The 18,556-nt window shown below is 29.2% G+C and overlaps 3 protein-coding genes across 3 annotated transcripts; all 3 read left to right on the forward strand.

The window, feature by feature from the left end:
- Nucleotides 1–5,084: 5,084 nt before the first annotated feature.
- On the forward strand, nucleotides 5,085–7,766 carry LOC111038253 (protein farnesyltransferase subunit beta). The gene is made up of 3 exons (XM_022321292.1): nucleotides 5,085–5,463; nucleotides 6,039–6,372; nucleotides 6,440–7,766. Exons 2-3 carry the CDS (start codon nucleotides 6,041–6,043, stop codon nucleotides 7,302–7,304), a joined length of 1,197 nt encoding a protein of 398 aa, XP_022176984.1. The 5' UTR covers nucleotides 5,085–5,463; nucleotides 6,039–6,040; the 3' UTR covers nucleotides 7,305–7,766.
- An 813-nt stretch (nucleotides 7,767–8,579) lies between these two features.
- On the forward strand, nucleotides 8,580–14,052 carry LOC111038254 (39S ribosomal protein L39, mitochondrial). Its single transcript, XM_022321293.1, has 8 exons — nucleotides 8,580–8,751; nucleotides 8,834–9,040; nucleotides 9,103–9,348; nucleotides 12,117–12,338; nucleotides 12,849–12,949; nucleotides 13,049–13,120; nucleotides 13,794–13,841; nucleotides 13,910–14,052. The coding sequence occupies exons 1-8, from the start codon at nucleotides 8,700–8,702 to the stop codon at nucleotides 13,985–13,987; spliced, it is 1,026 nt and encodes a 341-aa protein (XP_022176985.1). The 5' UTR covers nucleotides 8,580–8,699; the 3' UTR covers nucleotides 13,988–14,052.
- A 964-nt stretch (nucleotides 14,053–15,016) lies between these two features.
- On the forward strand, nucleotides 15,017–17,235 carry LOC111038258 (60S ribosomal protein L27a). Its single transcript, XM_022321298.1, has 5 exons — nucleotides 15,017–15,147; nucleotides 15,714–15,777; nucleotides 16,199–16,296; nucleotides 16,665–16,814; nucleotides 17,038–17,235. The coding sequence occupies exons 1-5, from the start codon at nucleotides 15,145–15,147 to the stop codon at nucleotides 17,164–17,166; spliced, it is 444 nt and encodes a 147-aa protein (XP_022176990.1). The 5' UTR covers nucleotides 15,017–15,144; the 3' UTR covers nucleotides 17,167–17,235.
- The last annotated feature ends 1,321 nt before the right edge of the window (nucleotides 17,236–18,556 follow it).

Here is an 18,556-nt window from a genome sequence, read left to right on the forward strand (position 1 = left end):
ATTCTTAAAACACATTTGCCTGCGGGCGCCCACGTCCCCCTTCAAATGTTTTTTCTAAAATTGAATTCCAATTCAATTTTTTATTCACATTTTTTAAATATTGTCAATCAGCTGGTTCTTTAAAATATTCATTTTCTCATGATATAATTAAATTATTGTACATTATACTAGGAGTTTAGGAATACTGATATTGTAGGCTGCAGTCTTTAATATTTTTTTTTAATGCACAATTTTTCATAAACATTTTTTTTTTTTTTTAATTCCCTTTGCCCGAGGGTGCCCATGGCCCCCTTCCCATTTTGAATTTTAAAATTATATAACATCTCATTTTTTATAATAATTTTTTTTTGATTCTTAAAATCCATTTGCCTGCGGGCACCCATGCCCCCCTTTCCATTTATATTTTTAAAATTGAATTTTATCTGAATCGCTCTTGTTTATTTTTATGACAAACCCAAATGGGTAACTTAAACAAAACCACTCGCAAGCACATATCTTCTTACATTTTATATTTTTATCCATCACGTATTTTATAATTTAAATATTTATTTCTCTTATCGTTGTACCTCTTTTTGTGAACTAGGTAACTGCATTGTTTGCAAATATAAAGTAGCAGATATTTTATAAAATTAATTGAAGATACATATTAGTACTCAGTAAACTATAATATAACCTAATTTAAGTTATGAAAAACGCCAAAAAAAAATATAAATATTGTGCAGTTTGGTTGATGTTTTTAAAATATGAATAAATAACATTTTAGAAATAAAATTATGTCATATGAAATTATGATTATTATTTATTCTTATTGTTGTACATTCATTTTCCTTCATACAACACACACACTAACTATATTAGTACTATTATAAGTTAAGAAAAAAAAATATGTAATCAATATTAAACTATACATTTTCATTTATTTTTATTAAACGTAACATTTTGTTAAGCTTTTCAGGTTATTACGTCTGAAACAGAGTAGCTTTTGGCCGACGATCATTTCAGGAAACCGTTCAAATCTTTAAGGAGAACTGCCGATGCGAAATCGGAGAATCTCCATTTCCGTCTTTCAGATATACTGCGCGAAAGACAACCATAGGATTTGCGGACCAGGACGCCCAGCCTGCATGGGGTGTTCTCGTTGGGCGGCGACGATTGCGCAGTGCACTATACAATGTGCGGCCGACTTCGGTTCAGCTGGCACTCTGGCAGTACCCTCTCGACGGCCCAAGAGGATATAGTGCTTGACGGCGACGAATATGGCATGCAGCAGTAGCAGCCGCCACTGCAGGAGCAGGATCAGAATCAGCTATAGAGGAAAATCAGTCCTTGCCGAAGGACCACAATCGCCGGAATTGCTTCCCTTGTCCACGTGTTCGTTCTGTTGGTATAGGCAATTCACGGCCGTGAGGTTTGGACCGGAAAGCTTGGTTGCAGACCGAGAGGCGTGCCCCGTGCTCCGGACACGGAGATGGTGACTGCAGGAGGAACTTTGGAAAAGGCGAAACTGGTAAAAGGGTAATAAGCTTGGCATGGGACGTTCTAAGAAGAGAGACATGAATTCCATAATTCTGGTTAGGTTTGGATTATTTGGTTGTGAAAACTTCCGGTTATAATAGAATGCTGAAATTATGAAACAAAATTAACAATTTTGATTTTTTTCACGATTCTTCGACATTTTTATATCTATTATGGTTTATAATAAGCTGTAACATTCTTAGTTCATAATAATGTAAGCTTATAACTTACTTATTTTGATATAAAATATATTTTGTATATATTATACATCGAAATTTGACAAAATGTCTTGCCGCGCTTCATTGTGAACTGCCGCGTACCTTGCTTCTTACCCAATTCAGTTTCACCGTCACTTCCGTTAATTCCTCCATGATCAGTTCGCCATCTCCGGTTCCGACACACATTCGGGCACACGCACCTCGATCTGCAATTTGGCTTTCTTCTCCGCTTTTCCCGACCACTTGTTATAACCACAGAACGAACACAAGTGGGCAGCAATTCAATTACATAATAATATGCTTCCAGTGGTCCTTCGGTGTTGGCTGATCTCCAAACTCTGCTGACTCTGATCCTTTTTGCTGCAAGTGCCGCTGCATGCCATATTCTATGTTCATCGCCGACGAGCTCATCCTCCAGCTCCTCCGGCTGACCCGCTTTCGGCCACATTACTGTAGTACACCCCGCCAAGCCGTCGTTGCAAAGGCCCAACGAGAACGTAGCTTGATCATCTAAAAGGTCCCCGTCCTTCCACGCCATCGGCCAAATGGAATCAAGGTCCGACATCCCTCAAGTCCGCTAGTCATGTAGTTGTCCTTCTTTTGCAGCAGTATGTCTCTTTAGGTGTCACTCCAGTTCCACGTAATGGACGTTCCCCGGTGGTCTACAACTCTACATAATGACCAGCGTTTCTCCTTAAGTTTTTCCGATTTTAAATTGATCGTATAGTTGGTGTGTAAATAATAAGATTCAAAAACTTTAATGTGAACAAACAAATATCGTTACTATAGTGCAAAATATTATATTTATAATATTATGACGCTATTTAACATATTACTTAATTTTTAACATTCAAACTGAAATGTTATTAATTAAATTATAGCCAGATGCATAACATGCTGTAGCTAGTGTATTTATATCGTGTTAATAGTATACCTATACCTTTTAAGTTATAACACATAACATGCAGATATAAACATTAATACAATTTATAGGTATTATAGATCTAACTAAGCAAAGATCGTTCATTGAAAAAACATTTGAACCGAAAGTCAGAATATTATGGAATGTCTCGTGGTGGGATCTTGTAAAATGTAAATTATGTTTCACGAGATGATATAACTTAGTATACCTAATTACTTACTTATAATTAGCTTAATCAATATTATTGTTGCTTATTTCTTATTTTTTTATTCATAGCATTTGTATTGTTTGTTAATTGATTGTTTATAAATATCTACTCACATAATATATTATGTAGAATTTAGTATTAATTTCGAGTTAATACTTTTCTGTGAATTCTCATTTCCGCACAGCCAGTGGCTTGGAATTGACCAACTTCTGTTATTTTAATTAGATACCTATATCAATTATATTATATTATATTATCTGTTGTAACACTATTAGTGCAAAAATAAATAAATATTATTATTTATATATATGTAGTTTATTGAAACTCAGTGAGCTTTTATGTACTTGAGAAGCCGAGGTGAATCCAAGAAGTGGTTTTCGCAAAAAATGTTGATCTACTCTTATATAGGTAGTCTATATATGGGCTCCAGAAAATCGCAAAATTTAAAACCTCCATAACAGCGGCTGTAATTCAGAGGGGTGGTCAATTTACACAACTGTTGAACTTGAGCTGTTACTTAATACTGCCTCACTGTAACATGGGACGTTATGTCGGATAAAAAATTAAACAAATTAAATAACCATAAAACCATTTATGGACCCGTTCAGGGTAATTGTTATCTTTATCTCAATCTGTAGAAAAGGACTCCGTATTCTATGGAGCCTTAATCCAGAAAAGATCGTACCATAAAATATGTATAAACGGTTCCAAACCACGGTGCTGAATTGAATTTATAATTGTGTCGTAAAAATCCGAGAATTCGTATACCTACACAAGCAATTTAATCGATTTGAGATCCATCAAGGATAGAGATGGCGTATATGAAATACAAATCCTAAGTCCTCGAAGACTCGTAAACTTTTTGGTGTTTGATTCAAAATTGACTGTAGTCCCAGCTTGAAACACAATAGAATTTTAAATTAAACATTTTTTTATTTCCTTCGTAAAATGCATTTACATATAAAAGCCCGCGGACCTCTTCGAATTTCATTTTTGTGTCCACAATAAATTTCATTAATTTGTATACATTTTTTTAATACATTAAAGCAATTTACATCTCTGGTCATATTTTTTTTTCATTTATTTTCATTGATATAACTTAAGTTGGCATATTAATATAGGTACACTTTTAAACTTTAACAAGCTACTTCAAGAAGACACCTCATTAATCATTCGTTACCTAATAAACTAATTGTGAATAGATTTTCAGGTTAATTAACCTGGAGATTATAAACTGCAGTCTTCAGTGTATGTTGAATGTTCCTAGGCTTCATCATTTTCTTTAAATTTTTTCGCATTTTCCTGCGGGCACACGTGTTCCCCATATAAGGTCTATGGTTCTCTAGTTCTCCTCCCCATTTTTTCAGTAATTCAACTCTTGTTGATTTTTTTAACATTTAAAAATAACATTTTTTTTGCTTCTTTAAATACTTTTGTCTGCGGGCGCCAATGTTGCCCTTCCAAATTTGTTTTCATTAATTTAACTTAAATGATTTTTTAAATGGTACACATATTTTAAACTTTGACAAGCTATATCAAGGAGCCGTTCTCTGAATAATGGTTCTTTAATAAGTGAATATTATGACTTGTGAGTATTTTTTTGGATGTATAAATCTGGATAATATGTGGACTTCACTCTTTAGTGTTTATATATATACATGTTCCTATGCTGCTTTATTTTTTGGATTTGAACTAAAAAATGACTCGTGGTTTTAATCTTAATATTAGAATTTTATAATTACTAATTTGTAGGTACCTATTTTAAATTGTCCGCAGGAAACTTAATTCACTTTGATAGTAGTTAATTAATTAGGTGATTTTTCGCTGATATTATTATGGAAGGTACCTACCTAACATTATTGTGCACAATTGTACAGTTGGTAGTGTAATATGATGGTATTTTAGCGCCTTAGCGGGTTGCATTTTGTCGGATTATGATAATGGCGTTCGCGTTTTGTCGAATAGCCTATTAATTATCGGAACTTCGTGGCTTTATGTCGGATACTCGAATGCATAGCTTATACTATAAACTATGATGAATCATAGTTCATGCTTTATACAAAATATGAGGTCTATGGTCGTGTGGCTTTTTGAGGTATCACCTCATAAATAACATATTATAAATGAATTAATCATATTAATTTATTAGGTATCTATGAAAATTTTAATTGATAATGTGATAATATACATCCGTGATAAAAATTAAAAGTTATGATTTTTGTAAATTGATTAGGTACATAATATTCAACACAATTGTGAAGAACTGCTGTCTTTAAAATTATGATATTCAATAATATTCCGATATCTCTACTATCATGTTTGCTTTAAAATACTATAGAATAGGTACTAGATAATAGAGTTTAAACTCATAAACTCATAAAACTGTTAAGGTTAACTTCTTTTTTGTTGAGTTCTTACCGAATTCTCATAATATTAAATTGTGAAATTTAAATTAGTTACGAGTGAGTCAAGTTTTAAGTGTTAACATTTTTAAATAAATATTTCCTCAATCGTGTTTGTTCTTTAGTTTATAAACAAAGAAAGCTTGGTCTTATGTGAAGTGAACACTATTCATTCTTGTATTTGAAAACATTGAAACAGTAAGCTAACTTTTTATACCATAATATGCAATAGAATTTAAACATGATATATATTGGAAAGTTTCATTGATTGATAGGTTCTTTTATCACTTAGGTATTTAAGTTTTTTCCAGTAATGCTTTTTTATGCACTTATCGCACAATCATGCTTATTGTCTTAGCTTATATTTATTGTATATTTGTAATTCGTATGTATTAGGCACTTATAAAAATAAAAATATCTAATAGAAAACAAACTAAATGAAGTTTTATTTTTCTTTAAGCATGTACAAATTAGATAAGTCGAAGACAAAGTATAATTACAAATTGAAAATATTCACATTTTAGTACTAAATTACTAAGAACATAATGTTAAATTTACAAGAGGAAAACTTATTAGCTATTTAAAGAACAATTAATTCATTTTTTCCAAAGTAATTATAAATGCAGGAACAATTCAGTGATATGTAAATAGAACTTCTTAGTGATATTTTTTTTAAAGTTATTTTTATTTATATTGTTGAAGTTAATTTATGAAATGCCATGTACCAATGCTACTACACATACCTATTTTTACAATTGACTGATTTGTTTTAGAAATGTACAAGTTTTTATCAGTACCGCGGCTTAAACTAGATAATGAATCAATTGAAACAACTACATCTGAAAATCAAAATCAAGTTGAAAGAAAAATTGAAAAATTATTTGAATCATTTTGTTCCAAAGCACAATGTGATCCAGAAGCTCCAATCTTATACAAACAAAATCACATAAATTATATAAAAAATCATATGTTTACTCTACCAGAGAACTATGAATGTCTAGACTCCAGCCGACCTTGGTTATGCTACTGGTTGTGTCAATCACTCGCACTCTTAAACTGTAAATTGTCAATATTGGAGAAATCTAATGTTGTTTCTTTCTTATCAAAGTATGCCATTAAAATGTAAAGTAACAAAAGCTTAAATAATAATATTTCAACTTAAAATTTATTTTAGGTGTCAACATGAATCTGGCGGTTTTTGTGGTGGACCAAATCAAATGCCACACTTAGCTCCTACATATGCTGCTGTCTGTGCATTGTGTTTAATTGGTACAGAAGAAGCATACGCAGTGATCAACCGAGAGAATTTATATAAATTTTTGGTATCTCTTCGTTTGCCTAACGGTTCATTCAGAATGCACAAACATGGTGAATGTGATGTTCGTGCTGTGTATTGTTCAGCAACTGTAGCACGTTTAACCAACATTTATACAGATGTTTTGTTTGAATCAAGTGCTCAATGGGTAATCAGATGTCAGACATATGAAGGAGGCTTTGGTGGGGTGCCTGGAGTGGAAGCTCATGGGGGATATACATTTTGTGGATTTTCATCTTTATTGTTACTTAAATCAATTCATATGTGTGACACAAAATCACTTCTTCGGTGGGTAGCAAATAAACAGATGTCATTTGAAGGTGGTTTCCAAGGGCGAACTAATAAGCTTGTGGATGGTTGCTATTCTTTTTGGCAAGCTGCTATTTTTCCAGTAATATCAGAACTTTTGGAATCTGAAAATCAACGGCCAATGTGGTCAATGTATGATTATACGGCTCTTCAAGAATATGTGCTTATATGCTGTCAAAATAGATATAGCGGAGGCCTTATTGATAAGCCTGGAAAACCACCTGATGTATACCACACTTGCTACGTTCTTAGTGGCTTATCTATAGCTCAACATGCAGTTGACAACAGTAGTTGTGTTGTTGGTAAACCGGAAAACATTTTGAACAAAAATAATCCTATTTATAACATTGAAGAAACTAGTCTACAGAAAGCTCTACAATATTTTAGTATGACAGAACCAATAAATTATTTTTAATTATGATTATAGACTAAACAATTGATCCAAATTAAATCTTGAGGAACCTGTTTTGTGAAGTTCAAATTATGTTTAGTTAGTATTATATTCTATGCATGTACAGTACCAAATCTCAGCAATTACACACAATAATCATTTATTTAAGTGTAAAAGTAGGTACAGAATTTTTTAAATGTCAATATTGTAATTAATAATGTTTCATTGTGAATCAATCTGCTAATATTAGTGCTTCCACAGTAATTAATAATTTAAGTTTTTTATTTTTTGATTGTCTTGCTTTCCTGTGAATATTTTAATCAATAAAAGGTAATAAATTTTATTTTATTTTCAAAATTGAGATCAAAGTATAAGTTATAAAATGTTATTATGTATTCACATATTAAATGAATAATTCTTTAATTTTAATATTTGGATGTATGAAACAAGAGTTGGTGATCAAAATAAACATATTCTACTTATGTACTTAAATGTATGTGTTGATGTGAAAAAAAATATTTTGAATTTATAAATAGTATTCAGTTAAAAATTAAGTAACAGCAATTTTTGTTACTTATTTTAATAAATGTGATTTTATTAAACCTGATTTTACTAGTGTACGTAATTATTTATTTATTAAATAACATTAATTATTAATCCATGATGCATTAAAATAAGAAAGAATAGAGTCCAAAATTTATTCTCAACAAAAAAGTTTTTTTTTTCATTAAAACACTCACCGTCGTATCTGAGTACCCCGCCCCCTCTCAAAATAAAAAAAAAAATTTGAAACTAGAACAAGCTTTTATATTTTGTATGTATAAATAATAAATATCCAATATCCTAATTAAAAAAATATTGGACCCACCGAAATTTTTTGCAGTTACGTCCTTGATAACGATTAATAAATGTTTATTTTTAAAATTAATTATTAAACGAGACTGCCAAAGGTATACCACAGGCAAATATGTATTAATTGAGCATTTGTTTAGTGCATTGGTGCTGCAGTACCTATATAAATTATAAATTAGTATAAAATACATATACTGTCGTTGCATTATACTTTATTTACGAATTGACTATTAAGATATACCTTAATGGCTTATCTCATATTCTCATTACTCATACATCTTATTCATCTTAACTAATGAATTAATTTGTGTGGCTTATTGAAATATAAGATATTTTCAATTTCTTAAGTGATTTTATCCTCTTATCAATATTTAGGTTAGTAGCGGCCATAGAGTAATTACTCTATGGTAGCGGCGAATTTAATATTCATTCTTTACAGAAAATTGATAATAGAGTATTATTATTTATTATTATTATCTATATCTGTGACTTTTCTATAATAAAATCGTGTTTGAGAGTTAGATTATTGTTTTTTCATTTTTTGTTTAATGCATTTATACTAGTATAATGAAACGTTTCAGTAGCTGTTTGTATAAAAAATACAGTGGTTCATTGTGTTGTGAGTACAAATACTTTGCTACAATATATCATACTTCAAGATTGAAAATATATTGTTTTGAATGGGTTCTGTTTTTTTTTAGCCCTAAAATATGTTTCCACGTCTGCAGTTATTCATCCTAAAAGTGAAATTTTAGCCTATCAAAATAATTTGTTCGACAACGAACAAAAACGGCAAAGAGAAGCTGTTGGTCGTATTGAAAAGATTACAGTCAAATACATAGGTGTGCCCGAAAATGTCACGTTGTCCATGAACAAGGGCATTTCAACACCTTTTCATTGTGCTCAACGTATGTGAAATTGTTATTATTACTTAATTGATTATTTTTAATAATTATCTGTTATACTGTAGACATATCTGAAATGTTGGTTAAAAGAAGTGGATTGGCCCTTATTGATGACACACATTTATGGGACATGCATAGACCATTAGAATCAGACTGTGAACTGACTTTCATGCATGCGCAATATCTACCAGACCCATATCATTTCAACAGAGCATATTGGCGCAGTTGTTCGCTTATACTAGGAGCTGTAATTTCTAAAGCTTTTAGAAATGACATTCAACCAACTTTGCACAGTTTTCCTTCTCCTAATGGTATATTATTCATAATTTATTAGTTAATATTAGATTTCTTTTTCTTAGGCTTTTTGACATTTAATAGCTTTCAGTCATATACTGTTCTCTGTTTTTCACTTATACATTTATATTCTTCATAGTTAGTTTCTACTTTCTCTTACACTTCAGTCTTCTGGACATCTATCTATTGTCCAGACACAAATTAACTTGTATTGCTATGTCATTTGAAGGTATTGTTCAAATATCACTAGTTCTATACCTTTCATTTCCATTAACTTTTAATCAAACTTTATATTAAGTAATATAAAAAAAAAAAAATGGTTGAAAGAGAAATTAACAATAAGGAGCTGACTGTACATATTGAAGCTTATGCCTTTATAAAATTATAACATTTTGTACACTGAAAAAACATCAAAATTATTATTTAATAAATATATAAACATAAATATTATTACTTACATGGTGTGGAAAAAATACATTAGTGACATTTGGATTTAATTACTTATTATAGGTATTTAGTGGTTTTTTGTTTACGGTATTGTAAGAGATCATGCCACCATATTCTTTTGTGCACATTTTTTTTGAGTGGGTTATATAGGAGGCGAGTTTATCAAAGAATTGACTATAGCATATTGTTATGGAATATGTACCTAAAACTTTCCATTCTCAGAATATTCTGGCAATATTAGAGAACCTTAACATCTCCATGTATGATGTACTGTTTTCTAGGATAGTTTAAAGCAGTGTTTCCCAAAGGGTGTGCCGCGACAACTTGAACTTTTTTTCATAAAAAAAACATACAATGATTTTTTTCAAAATATTAAAATATATAATACAAATAAAAATAATTAATACAAAAATTAACTTTAAAATTACAACAAAAAAAGATATAATTACAAATTTTAGTGTGAACGTGTGCTTGATGTTGTTTGCATAATAGTTCAATTCTAGGAGAGATCGACGATAAAAACCCGCATTTCTTGTTCAACTGATAAAAGTTGTTCACATTTCTTATTTTTAATATTTGTTAGTGCGGAAAACCCAAGTTCACAGAGGTATGTTGTAGAAAATGGTAATAATATATTTATTGTAATTTCTGTAATTATCGGATACTCAGTTTTAATAAAACTCCAAAACTGAAACAGTTCATTAAATTTTAATAACAATGAACAATCAGATTGAAATTCTAAAAGTTGTTCTTGTTCAACTAATCCTAGATGTGATATTACATCTGATGTTACAGCACAAAATTGCGCACCCAATCATATGCGTTAATAACCAAAGATGGGAAGTATTTTGTCTTATTCTCTTTTAAAATTATAAGATGATTTAATAACAAATCAGATATTACTTCTCCATCTGGATCAACATCTGCTGTTAATGGAAGCATTTTCAGTTGTTTTTTTCTGCTTGTGATATCCAAAGATTAATTTTCCGTAAAAACCCGTTTAATTTATCAGACGATGTCAATATGTTTTCATCTTTACATTGCACAATGGAATTAAGAATATTTAAATGGTTAAAAATATCAGCTAGATAAGCAAGTTTTGCAGACCATAATGGATTATTTAATTGAGTTACGAAATCACTGTTTGGGTCTTCATTATTGAACAATTCATTTTTCATTTCATAAAATCTGTTTAAAACATTACCTTTTGATAACCCTTGAATTTCAGTATGTAAAACTAAAACTTCATAACGAGAACCAGCTTATTTGCACATTTTTTTGAGAATTCATGTTTTAAGAGCTCTTGATTTAATATAATTTACCATTTTAATTACCAAATTAAGAACATTTTTAAGCTCATTTGGAGTCAATTTAATCATCGAAGCTTCACAATGTATGAAACAATGGGTTGAAATATTTGGAAAATCTTGTTTTAATCTTGAAACAAAGCCTTTAAATTTGCCAGTCATTGCAGGAGCTACATCTGTGACTTAATAAAAACTAATAATTATGTGCTGCGATGGGAAAAAGTTTGGGAACCGCTGGTTTAAAGTAAACATATGCCCATTATACAAAATATGTATTTATATGTTTTATGTATGTGCATGTAATGTAATATAATGCAGTCAATAATAATATATTTTATATTAAATGTCTTACTTGACTCGTAGTTGTCTCTGGGTTATGCTGTAGACGTTTAAGGTGACAGAAATTAATTACTCAAAATAATAAAACACACTGATTATTGCTCGTCATAAGGAGTCCAGTTGTCGCTCGTAGGATTTGGGATAGAGAGGTTGTTACTCTGTTTGGTGCTGAGCATGCACTGGAGAAGGGACGACCCAGTTGTACCGTCCAGAGAGTGATAGGCGGCTTCATCAAAAGGTTGTTTTGTACATCCGATTTCTCTTCTTTGACAAGAACCTTTTTTACCATACCTTTTTTTTGGTAGCATGTAAGAAAGCCACACGCTCTATGTTTTACCGTTGCAAACATATACATGCCGACTTCTTAATCCATGAAATCCGTGATTGTATAATATAATTAGACTATTTTGTCTGTGACAATGATTTATTGGGGTCTGGAGATTTCCGATTTCTACTTGCGAAAGTCTGGCCGTTATTTATTTATTTTTTACATTTTAAAGAATTGTTATAATGATGTGTGAGCATATCATTATAATATATTGATCCACTCATTTTGAATTTTCCTCCACTTTATCGTTTAAAATATTTAGGTTACTATCTAGTATTAATATTAAATATTAATGTTATTTATATAAATTTATTTGTATTTGAAATATTATTTATTTATTTTATATTTTTAACTTGGAATTTAGTGAAAAGTGGAAGCTTTGTTTATGATGTGGAGTTATCAAATTTACCAGAATGGGCTCCAACAGAAAATGAACTTCGAATTTTGTCAGCTAATATGGTTAAATTTGCACAAAAATCTTATAAATTTGATAGACTTGCTGTTTCTGAAGAGCTTGCATTAGATATATTCCAGGAAAACAAATTTAAAAAAGAACAAGTACCAAGTATTGCACAACAATCAATTGGTAAGAACTGTATAATCAATTTAACTCTCAGATTCTGTAATCATGTTTCCTTCCTTAATTACTTAAATGTATAAATTATATTTAGCACATTGATGGACAGTGTTAATTATTAAAAATTATAAAAAGCATACTTAATTTAATTAATTTTCTAGTACTTTTGTACTATCTCAGGAGAGAAATAAACCATGGCTCAACCAAAATTTGTCTGAGTTGATACATCCTCTAACCCCCTCCTCTCCATTTGACATACCAACAAATTTACCATTGGTTGCTGTTGCTACATGCTCAAAATGGTTTACTTCTTTCGTGGGTCGAAAATATATGAAATATAATAATATACTTAAACACAATTATGTAATTAAGCTTATGATAGGTATAGAAATACTGACCTATTATTTAAAATTTGAAAATAAAATAACTATTTATAACATAATTATTTTAATTACATTTTATTAGTTTTATGTTATGAGTGCTGGCACCGTTTTAGTAAAAAAATAATTATTGTTTTAGATAAAAAAGTGGTTTTATACAGAATTGATGATCATATTGATATAAGTAGAGGACCTATGATTGGTAATACAGACTTATTGGGACGGTGCAGTATAACTGCGGTATGTTTAAGACAATTATTTGTTTAATACTACAGTTATATTTTACTTAGGATAAAAAAATGTGTATTAATATATAATACTTTTTTAACTTTTCATTAGGTACATCGTTTAGACACCAAAAATGGACAATTATACAGATTTCAAGGTGTCTCTTTACCCGTAAATATTATGGTAAGTATAGTTGATATTAATTTTTATGTGATGGTTAATATTGAATGTTGTAAGGTATACATAAATATTTTATACTCACTAATACTGAAAAATCATGTTTATGAAAAACAACTTAAAATAATAGTGACTAAAGATAAAATATTTTATATTTTTAGTTATGTAGAATTTATTGATATTTAACTTTAGACTAGTTTTACTATATTAACTACTCTACTCAATATAAGATTGCAATAAAATTATACTAGCTAACAGTGATGTGATTATGCTGTAACCATTTTCTACTTTTGATTTTCAAATAATTAATACCTTTGTGTAACTCTAATTCAAAACATAATACTAATTTAAATCAAATACTATTAAGGACATGTAATTATCAACCAATATAAACACTTAATACATTTTATTTATTCAAAAATTATCTGAGTTAACTATTTTTTAACTGGTTACCTGCGTTACCTACTCTTCGTGTTAAGTTCAATGTGATATTTTCTTTCATCAGAACTCCATTCATGCATAAGCTTCAGCTTTTTAAATTGACATTATTTTATTTTTAAGCTCTCATTTACTTTAATTACTATGTATACCTATCACGGTTGTACTCTAAATAAATATATATTTTACAGGCTACCTACTATGTTTCATTACCATTTATACTATTTCATTTTTGTTTCAGTTAAACCACTTTGCTTATTCATTGTTAGAACAGAGAGCCAAAAAATTAGTAAGTATTTTTTCATGAATATTTTAATTTTATTATAAAATACTTATAATTGTTCGTTTTACTTTCAGAATGCAGCAAGGTGGGTAGATCATGCTCAAAATGATACATATATTCCACAATTTTCTCGGGAAGAAACTGCAGCATAACTAAAAATAATAATTAGTGTACTTTAATAATAAATTGTTCAAAATAAAATTTTTATTAAAATTCATGATGGCATTAAGTATGTAGTGCCTTTATGCTTTATAAATGTATTTTAAATACTTAAAAGTAGATCAAATTATTAAGTATTAACTATTAACAGCATGACTATCAGATGAGTGGTTTCTGAAATGATTGTCATCATTGATTCTCATTTTCATATTTATATTATATACATTATACATATCAATATATCATTATACAAAAGGTAATGACTAATATAATTGATCATACTTAGGCATATATGAAATTATAAGCCAAAAGAAATAATTAACCTAAGAGTTGATTACTTAGGTCTGATTTTTAGTCTGGGGTAGAATAATGGTAATGTAAGCAGATGTAAGTCAGAATTGAATTTATAGAATCGCACTACAGAATACATTTATTTGTCCTATAATCATACTATGTTGATTAAATAATTATATTATCATTACATTTTATATTATGTAAATTATTAAAATTCATAAAAAAGAAATGATTTTAATATATGTAAAAAAAAACATTTTTTTTTAACAAATAAGAGTCAGTTGAAAAATACAATAATCGCACCAATGAATTAAATTAAATATTTTTTATTTGGGTATGAGTATGGTTATCAAAAATTTTAGGATTTAAATGAATAGTATGAACTATGTAAACCATATACATAATAATATTATTATGTCTATGATGTAAACCAACATTGATTTTATTATTATTTTACAGTCATCAGGGGAATTTTAAGAGGCTAATGATTGAGTATTGATCGAAAATCTGTTTTTCCAAATTTATATAAAATGCTACAAAAATTAATTAATTTAATAGTTCTTTTATTTTTATTGGTCATATAGACTTAATAATAGAACTTGTTTTAGATAAGTACAGTACTTTGAAAATGAAGGTGGTACTAATTGTATTGTACCATCGAAAATCGTGTAACAAGTGGCCACACTGTTTCCAAAGAGAATACGTATTTCATATCTACCGAGGCCGACTAAGTTCCTAACCTATAATAACTTGTATATTATGAATGTTGTGACTTGTGTTCGTGTATTCTCGTTCTCTTGATTTCAGTCCTCGAGTTCTTCACCACATTCTCATTTTTCTTCGTTCCTGAAGCAAAATGGTAAGTTTATTATAATTTATAGTATAGTTTTTAAATTTTATTTTCGTTATTATCAATCGTATTAGACTTGCTTTATGCTTAAGCTATACTGAAATATGAATACAAATTGTTATCCTTTTTTCGGAAAAACTTAGAAAACCATGTGGCATGTACAATATTTATGAATAGCGTTGAGTTCGGCCATACTTTTTGTTATTGGCATTTCTAAATATTTTATACACTGGTTAGTTACCCGTTGATTCGTGTGATTGCTACCAGTTACGGGCTTCATACATGTTCCGTTTGACACCGTTATAATAGCATTAATATTTATTTATTTTACTCGAAACTTTGAGTTAAATTCTTGGTGGTTTTCTTTTATACCAACATTTATAAAATATATCTGCTTATATTAACTTCAACAACATATCTGTCACTAGTTATTACAGCTAAATTAATGAGTAGAATTCCCAGTTAAGTGTAAGATATGGTTTAATTAGTGTTATTGTATTAATTTATATTTATAATTTTTTGCCTGGTTATAACATTTTAAATCATTCTATATCATACAATAATTCTTGTTTTAGACTACCAGTAAGAAGAAGACCAGGAAATTGCGAGGCCATGTCAGTCATGGACACGGTCGTATTGGTATGTATTAACAGTCAATATTTACTACATGAGTACCTAATTAAATTAGAACTATCTTCAATATTTTGCACCATTTGATCAACATAATAACGAATTCTAGTTTTTTGTTATAAAGTGTGTGCTAAATGAATTTGATATGTTTTTCTATCATCAATTATTTGTATATTATAATTTCAATTGAAGAAATCCATTCTACACATATTGTTTTGGATTAGTCCTAAATAATGCAAATTACATAATTAAATAAGTAGAATTATGTAAATTAAATAACCAAAATGATGATAATCAGTTTAGCGACAGGCGGTCTGAAGTACAATTTTTTATGTGGCTAGTTTTCAATCTGATTGGTCTGTGTGTAAAATTGTTAAAATATTATTCAATTATGTGAAATTTGTTAATGGATTTGTTTTAATAATTTAAGGTAAACATAGGAAGCATCCCGGAGGTAGAGGTAATGCAGGTGGTATGCATCACCACAGAATAAATTTTGACAAATACCATCCTGGTTATTTTGGAAAGGTAACTAACATATTACAATTACTTAAATTAACATTATGGTTAGGTACTGATAACATTACTCACCAGTTATCATCAAGTAATAAAACTAAATACAAACCGTTTTAAACATGATATCTAACAAATTGCTAAAAAAAATTTTATTTTATTTAAAATTTAATATGTATGTAAGTTTTTTAAGAATTTTCGAATATATTATAATATTCAAGATAAGAACCCATTACTACTAGTGATGGTCATAACTCCCTTCAAGTTCTTTATTTATTCTTGCTATGTAGGGAAGTGCGACTGTATAGAATCAGACCCTAAGTACAGTGAATAGGATATGACAAAAAAATTATCCATTTTAACATGATGGGTTTTTATTTTAGTTGGGTATGCGTAACTACCATTTGAGAAGGAATTCAAAATGGTGTCCTGCTATCAACCTTGAACAATTGTACACTCTAATCCCTGAAGAAACTAGGCAGAAATATGAAAATGACAAAGAAAAAGCTGTTGTCATTGATGTTGTCTCAAAGGTGAATATTTATAAATATGCTGTAAACTTCAAATTGAATCTTAGTGATGATAAAATTATTGTTTAGCGACAGGCGGTCTGAAGTACAAATTTTTATGTTGCCAAAATTTATTCTGATTGATTCAATTTTTTCTCTATGAATATTATATTTTTATGTGTATCTACAAATTATTAATGACGCTATTATACTAATATAAACTAATAACAAAAATATTAATTTTCAGGGTTACTACAAAGTATTGGGAAAAGGTAATCTTCCCAATCAGCCACTCATTGTAAAGGCTAAATTCTTTTCCAAGGTCGCTGAGCAAAAGATTAAGAAAGTTGGAGGTGCCTGTGTACTTCAAGCCTAATTTGGTTTATATGTATAAATGACCCATTATATTGAAAAATATAATAAAAACAACTGTTTTTTTAAACAATTAGTGCCGAGTTTTTTTTACAAATTTTTACTAGTAATTTTATTTACTATACATAGTCATTTTTTAAATGTAAAATTATTACTAAATACTGATATGTTCCCAGTCCAATGGAGTGCACTAATATTTTCTCTGCAAGCTGCACAAATTGCAGTGTTATTGTAGATTGCCAGTAAACGGTGATGGATGAAACCATACTTTTTTTTACAACCAACACTAAAGCAATTTCTATAATAGTTCTACAGAAAGAAAATTATTCAATTAAAACATGGGTCATGGGTGAATATTCTAATGTATTATTATTCATTATATTTTTGAGATTATCAGTATAAAAATTTTTTAAACAATCCTGAATCCAATTCCAAATTTATTTAACCTCCCTTTAATGCAAAAATCAATTTGTCCCTAGCAATAGAGTTCTAAGGGTTTAAGTACTGTAGAGTGGTAAAAAGAGTGAAACAAAGGCTAAAGGCATGGTTAACACATTCAATGCTAGGGCCTATTGGCGGTTCCGATAACATATCCGCCACAGATGTACACCCAATTAACAATGGGCTACTGATGCTGTGTCTTTTTACTTAATATTCTGAGCAGAGCGATTACTGCATTGATTTTACAATATGTAATTTTTTTGCGGTAGTAAAGGTGCTTCGAATTTTTTCAACATCTTTTCTGATGGGAAGTGAAACTAGTTTGGTACTCTAGTGGTTCAAAAGCGGCAGGAAAAATAAACAAAATGAAATTTTTACGGATAATCTATTCTGATTCTTGATTCAGCTAAAAAAATACCACGGATGCATTCAGTTATCTCTAAATGGTAATATCCTCATTTTCTATACACCATAACATTTTCAGTCTTTTGACTCATATTGAACTATTGATAGGCATGTGAATTTTTCGATTATTAGTTTTTTTTTAAACTAATGTTGATAAAAAATTGTAATGCAAGACTTGATTGTTACAATATCAATTAAAAAATGTTAAAAGCACATTAGTACATTGCTTTTTTTTATAAACATTTACCTAAAATTTGGCTAATACATTTATTAAATTTATAATTTACCAATTATTTTTTAATAAATATTTATAAAATACTCAAATTGTATAGCTAAGAACAAAAAGATTGCACACAATTAGTTAATTTGGCCCCCAAAAAATATAAATAAATGTATAAAAGTAGTATTTTGTTTATAGTTATTTTAGATTCAAATTTCATATACGCATTTACCAAGAATCATCGTCTATTAAAAATCGATAAGAATAATATTCTTGAGGGAATGACACGATTTGTCTAATTATTGTCTCAAAACAATTTTTATTTTTT

Source organism: Myzus persicae, unplaced genomic scaffold (assembly GCF_001856785.1).
Source record: "Myzus persicae strain clone G006 unplaced genomic scaffold, MPER_G0061.0, whole genome shotgun sequence".
NCBI classification, from domain to species: Eukaryota; Metazoa; Arthropoda; class Insecta; order Hemiptera; family Aphididae; genus Myzus; species Myzus persicae.